General features: G+C 41.5%; 1 protein-coding gene across 1 annotated transcript; it reads right to left on the reverse strand.

Annotated features, from left to right (window-relative positions):
- Positions 1–1,524: 1,524 nt before the first annotated feature.
- Positions 1,525–2,066, reverse strand: HINT1 (histidine triad nucleotide binding protein 1). Its single transcript, XM_045299930.1, has one exon. It carries the CDS (start codon positions 2,064–2,066, stop codon positions 1,686–1,688), a length of 381 nt encoding a protein of 126 aa, XP_045155865.1. The 3' UTR covers positions 1,525–1,685.
- Positions 2,067–6,669: the final 4,603 nt, after the last annotated feature.

Genomic DNA, 6,669 nt, shown 5'->3' on the forward strand with positions numbered 1-6,669 from the left:
ATCTAGAATTCTTCCTGTTAGAGATAACTCACTATTAACAGCTTGACAAATTTTTTCAGGTATTTAAATTTTTTTTATTTTAATAAATCATCTTATTGGGGCCTTTTACAACTCTTATAACAATCCATACACCAGTTGTATCAAGCACATATGGACATGTGTTGCCATCATCACTTCCAAAACATTTTCCGTCTACTTGAGCTCTTGGTATCATCAGATACCTATTTACATATAGTTTTCTTTCAAATAATATTGAGGTAGTCTTTTGAAACTTGATTTTATTCTTCACCTCCAAGATACCATGGATGTCTTATCTTGTTCATCCAGGGCAGTGGGGGCATAACCACTCTCTGCTGACTAAGAATTGGTCCCAGACCTCAAGGGCAGCTCTGAAGTCAAGGTTCATACTTGGGTTCACCTGTTCTTTCTGACTTCTCATCACATTGGGGAGGACCCTCAACCACCTGGTGGAATGTTCCCCAAACAGCTAATTCTTTTAGCCCTCACAGCCTCACCTCACCCGAGATGCTCCAAGAGTATTGCTGTTTGGGTAGGAAGAAGTGCTGCCAAGCTGCCCTGCATATTTGCTTCATCCTCTTCCGAAGCCCAAGATGGAGATCTGTGGCTTCAGAAAAACTCAGAGATATGTTTACTAGATGCAGAAGACTAAAGAAAATAATGTGAAAATCTATCTAATTATAGGGTAAACTTATTTTTACTTAAATAAAAAAGTTCTCCCTAAGTAAAAGAATCAGAAGTATAAAGTTACTTTCATTCACCCCACCCTCATACTAAAGAAAATAATGTGAAAATCTATCTAATTATAGAGTAAACTTATTTTTACTTAAATAAAAAAAGTTCTCCCTAAGTAAAAGAATCAGAAGTATAAAGTTACTTTCATTCACCCCACCCTCATTATTACTTCACTTCCTAGAATTACCTTTCTGTGAATTTGTTATATATTCTTTTTTTAAAAGTCATATTATTGGGGGCTTGTACAACTCTTTTAACAATCCATACATACATCTGTTGTGTCAAGCACATTTGTATATTTGTTGCCCTCATCATTTTCAAAACAATTGCTTTCTACTTGAGCTCTTGGCATCAGCTCCTCATTTTTTCCCTCCCTCCCTGCCCTCTCCCCACCCCCGTTATAGTCTTCTTTTTAATGTTTTAAAACACCTACCTACCTACTATGTAGTAGAGTATAACTGAGTGATGAAATTCTTTCCTCCCTCCCAGTAAACACTTTCACATTTCATGTAATTTTGCAGTTTGTTTTTTTCCTCATTGTTTTTCGCTGATATATATTTCATCTTATGAACATACTATTCATTTTTCTATTCTTCTAAAATGGAACTGTTTCCTATGTTACTAGAGTATGTACTTCAAACATTGCTCCAGCAGCATCCTTTGTATATTCAAGGGTTTCTCGAAGGTATATACTTCAGAAACCAGGTGCGGGGTTTTAGGTTATATATACTTACAAACAAGATATGGCCAAATTGCTTTTCTTTCTTTTTTTTTTTAACCATTCAACAATGTCTTTTATTACATATGGGGTCCCCCCCATTATTTCCTTAATCTCTCCATACACGGGCAAATTTAAGGGTACTGTGTAATACATTTGCACTTGCTGACCTGATCATTGCCTAGAGAAGGGATACGTATCCCTGAAAGCATGCTTAACCAGGAGGCCAATTCATCTGCCGACCACCGAGAACATGGACATGGACGTGATAGACAGACTGTCCCCCATGCGAACCTTCATTCCCCACCATGCGATAGCCCTTGTTCAGGCCCAGGTCAGCTGCACGTTTCTTGCCAACAGTCATTAAATGTACAAGGCGACTTCCATCCTCATCTTCTGCAACAGAAATCTGGGAAATGTACTTCTTAGGTATCACCAGAAAATGTGTGGGTGTTTGCGGGGAAATGTCATGAAAAGCAAGGCACCGGTCATCCTCAAAAATGATTTTGGCTGGGATTTCTTTGCGGACGATCTTCCCGAAGATTGTGTCGCTGCCAGGCCGGGCGACCCGAGCCTTGGCGATCTCATCTGCCATCTCGCCCTCCCGGGAGCCGCTGGGGAGGAAGGAGGAAGGCCCCAAATGGCTTTTCAGAGGGGTATCTTTGCCAACACTTGGCACTATTAGACTTTTTGGTTTCTTTTCCAATCTGATGTATGTGAAATGATCTTTTAATTTGATTTTACCAGATCAGTTAGGCGGTTGAGCATATTTTTCTGTGTTTGTTTCTGTTTTCCTCCTCTCTGAATGACCTCTTCTGTTTCATTCACTCATAACTGGCAACAACCTATGCCTGGAAGTATGGAGCTACACCTGAGTTATACCTCATAGTTGGTGGTTTACTTTTAATCACTTTATTGGGGGCTTGTACAACTCTTATCACAATCCATACATACATCCATTGTATCAAGCACATGTGTACATTTGCTGCCCTCATCATTCTCAAAACATTTGCTTCCTATTTGAGCCCTTGGTGCCAGCTCCTCATTTTTACCCCCCTTCCCCGCCCCCTCCCTCATGAACCCTTGATAATTTATTAAATTATTATTATTTTGTCATGTCTTACACTGCCCTTATGTCTCCCTTCACCCATTGGTTACATGTAGACCCTTTTGATCGGCTCCCCCTTTCAACCCCCACCTTCCCTCCACCCTCCCGGTATCGCTACTTTTACCACTGGCCCAGAAGGGTTCATCTGTCCTGGATTCCCTGTGTTTCCAGTTCCTATCTTTACCAGGGTACATCCTCTGGTCTAGCTGGATTTGTAAGGTAGAATTGGGATCATGATAGTGGAGGGAGGAAGCATTTAAGAACTAGAGGAAAGTTGTATGTTTCATCATTGCTACCCTGCACCCTGACTGGCTTGTCTCCTCCCCGCCCTCATAGTTGTTTTACAGTATTCCATTTTACCAGGGGAACTTCATGGAAAAGAGGGCTTCAAATCATTCATAGAAAAATTCCATTTTCTTTCTTTGTGTTTTTCCATGAATGTTTTGAGTCTCCTCATTGATCTTCAGTGATTAAAAAGATCATTATTGGGGGAAAAGATAAGGAAATCTGTTGTTTAAGAGACTTAAGAGATATGTGATGCAAAGGTAATGTTTGAGCCTGAGTTGGATCCTGGTTGTAAATGTATTTGTTATTGTTAGACAACCAGGGAAATCTAAACTCTGATTGGTATTCCCTGTTCTTTCATTATGAGTTAGAATAGTGGTTCTCAACCTCCCTAATGCCACAACTCTTTAATACAGTTCCTCATGTTGTGGTGACCCCCCAACCATAAAATTATTTTTGTTGCTACTTCACAACTTTAAATTTGCTACTGTTATGAATCGGGCGACTCCTGTGAAAGGGTCGTTCAACCTCTAAAGGGGTCGCAACCCACAGGTTGAGAACCTCTGAGTTAGAAGACGGTGGTGGTGCTGCTGCTGTTAGGTGCCATGGAGTCGATCCAACCCAGCGAGATGCCGTGCACAACAGAAAGAAGCATTGCCTGGTTCTGCTCTGCCTCCCAGTTGTTCCTGTGCTTGAGCATGGCTATCGCTGCAGCGTTGTGTCAGTCCATCTCCTGGAAGGCCTTTTTGCTACCTCTCTACCAAACAGGATGTCTTTCTCCAGGGACTGGTCTCTCCTAACAACATGTCTAAAGTACAAGGGGGTACACACACAAAAAAAACCAGCACACCGCCCCCACCAGCTATGTCTTTAATTTTTCTTACAAAACAACCTTATCACCTCCATAGTACTGTCCATTACCCTTAATACTTTAGTCAAATCTGTGATTCCATTCTTGGAAACATTTTCAAACTCATCTGTTTGGATGGCTGACCACCTCCCTCATTTTTTCTTTACCTCTTCTACATAGTCAAATTGCTGTCCATTCATTCGTGTAAACAAAAAGAAGTTATATGGAGCAAGGTCAAGTGTGTACAGTGTGGGGGGCAAGACAAGTGTGCTGTTTTTTGCCAGCACACTGAGATGGATGCATGAGCAGGTGCATTGTCATGGTGGCAAAACCAGTCCCCCTCAGCCACAAATCAGGCCTTTTTTCTTGTACACTGTTAGACAATCTTTTTAGAACCTCTTCATTGAAAGCTTGATTTACTGTCTGACTTGGTAGAATGAACTCCAAATGTGCTATCCCCCTCACATTAAAAAAAACAAACAAACAAACAAACACAAATGAGTATCATCTTGATCTTTGATTTAACTTGATGAGCTTTTTTGGGGTAAAGTGACGATGGCATCTTGAACTGGCTTGATTGATGTTTGCTTTTGGGGTGGTAAGACTACCACTATGTTTCAGCAGCAGTAATGAACTTGGAAAAAACGTCTGATTCACTTTGGAGCTGTTTTTTCAAAGGTCGCATGTTTCCACTAAATGCTCTTTTTCCTGGTCAGTCAGAACCCAAGGCACAGATTTCACAGCGACCGTTCTCGTTCCCAAGTCTTCAGTTAAGATTTGCAGAACTGAGCTCCACGAGAGTCCAGATTACTTCCCCATGTCTTCAGTGGTCTGCGGTCGGTCTTCCAAGTGTAAGTGTACGGATTCTGTCAACATTTTCGTCTGATCAAGCAAGTTGCTGGAATGCTCATGTAGTGGGGAAAATGTGTACTAAGAAAGCCCGTGCCGCCAAACAGAATTCTAGGTTTTTGGGGGGGTACCCCCTTAGTTGGAAGATGAAGTTATGACATCCTTGCCTCTAGCACAATTATTCCTCTAGCTCTTAAAACTGAGTTTCTTAGCTCAGTATTGTAGCTCTATCATTCCTTCTGCTGCATTCATTGCCTAAAGTTTCTTACAAAGGAGAACATTCCCCTTTATCAACTGTTTGGTTACCTTAAGATATCATTTATACAAGAAAGGAGGATAAAGGTGTGATTCCTCAATGCATATTTTTGTAATATCCAAGAGTTCTTTCTTGTTCAAATGCTTACAAAATAGCATACTGTTCTGGCTTCATGGGTGCCATGCCTTTTGTCTGGTTTCTGAGTATATTAATTATAGTCTCCACTGAGGTTCTCTTGTTCCCTGCTTTGTTTCCTCAGAGTGCCTTTTTTCTGATGGTTTGAGCTCTCTTTCAGGTTGCAGCTTTCAGTGCCTGATAACCCTTAATTACCCCTTCATGTTTAAGAGTGGGACACTAAAAAAAGGAGGGCCTGCAAGCTCTGTGTGCTTGGATATCATTTACTGCCTATTGGAACCCCAGATTTCAACAGCCGATATTTGATTTTTTTCTCTGAGATTTAAGTATTTTCCAATGGTCATTTCTTATGGAGGTGAGTGGTGGAGGAGTAGGTGAGCCTAGTGAATAAAGTACAATGTGGAACCTGGGTGAGGGCAGGAACAGTCGGAGGGGGTGGGGGTGGGGGTCCCTTTCCGCAGAACTGTTCGGCAGACAGACTCTTGTTACTGTGACGATGGTGTACTGCTATGAATCTAGACATTATACCACTAAGTATTTTAAAAACCAGTAGGTATTCCTGCTTCACCATAGTGAACAGGTCTCAGCGGAGCTTCCAGACTATAACTGATTAGGAAGACTAGCTGATCAACCTCTGAAAGTTACCCATTATTTTTCACTGAATATTGCCCAATACTTCAGTTTGCTTACTTTGGATATCTGTCAGGAAGAGACTAGTTTCACGAGAAGTGCATCACGTTTGATCTTGTAGAAGGCCAGGGAACCTTTTAATGTGATGGATTGACACTAGCCATGGCACTGGATTCATGCATGCCGATGATCATGAGGATGATACAGGACTCGCCAATGTCTTGTTATATATACATGGAGTCGTCATGCAGGCTTTCACTTTGTTATCTCTCTTCAGTTTGTCCCCTGGCTTTGTTTGATATCTTGTAGTCTGCAGTCTCTCTAGTCCCGTCCCCATCTCTGCCCCTCCAGAGAGGACACCTCCTATCTCTGAGGTAGATGCCCAAGGAAGGCCAACCAACAGCTCTAGGATAGGACCAAGACCAACTGGAGATATTACTGATGGTGCCGATTGTAGGCCTACACCTGGCCCCCCTGTTTTCAGCTCATCCACATCTCAGTACCATCCTGTGGCTATTACTTAGTGTTCTGTACTGCGAAATAATCAAACTTGTCTCTTGATAAACATGTCAGTTGTTTTCCAGATTTCAATTATTATAAATAGCACTTGTGACTATCCTCATACATGGCCCTTTGCACATATCAGGGGGCAATCCCTCCAAAAGAACTGGAAAAAAAGCTCTGCTAGACGAGCATCAAGCAACTGGCTCTGAGTTAGTGCACCCAGTGGCATTGCCTGGGAAGGTTCTCTCTGGTCAGTGAATTTTTTGTGAAAACAGTTAACGCTCAAAACTCATTTTTTTGTGATGGCTGATTTAAGAGAAGAGTGTATGGCTGTGAAATTTTGTTTCCTGCCTGGGAAAAATGCTACAGAAACTGTTGTGATGTTGAAAACAGCTTACAAAGACAGTGCTATGGGAAAAGTTCAAGTGTACGATTGGTTTTCTCATTTCAAAAAAGGTGAAGTGCTGATTGATGATAAACAAACAGTCAAAAATGTCTATGTGTAGTGCATTGGGAGTTCATTCCACCAGGTCAGACTGTTAATCAAGCTTTCTGTTAAGAGGTTCTAAAAAGATTGCCTA

Source organism: Echinops telfairi, unplaced genomic scaffold (assembly GCF_000313985.2).
Source record: "Echinops telfairi isolate 266 unplaced genomic scaffold, ASM31398v2 ScPeMD7_7458;HRSCAF=8496, whole genome shotgun sequence".
NCBI classification, from domain to species: Eukaryota; Metazoa; Chordata; class Mammalia; order Afrosoricida; family Tenrecidae; genus Echinops; species Echinops telfairi.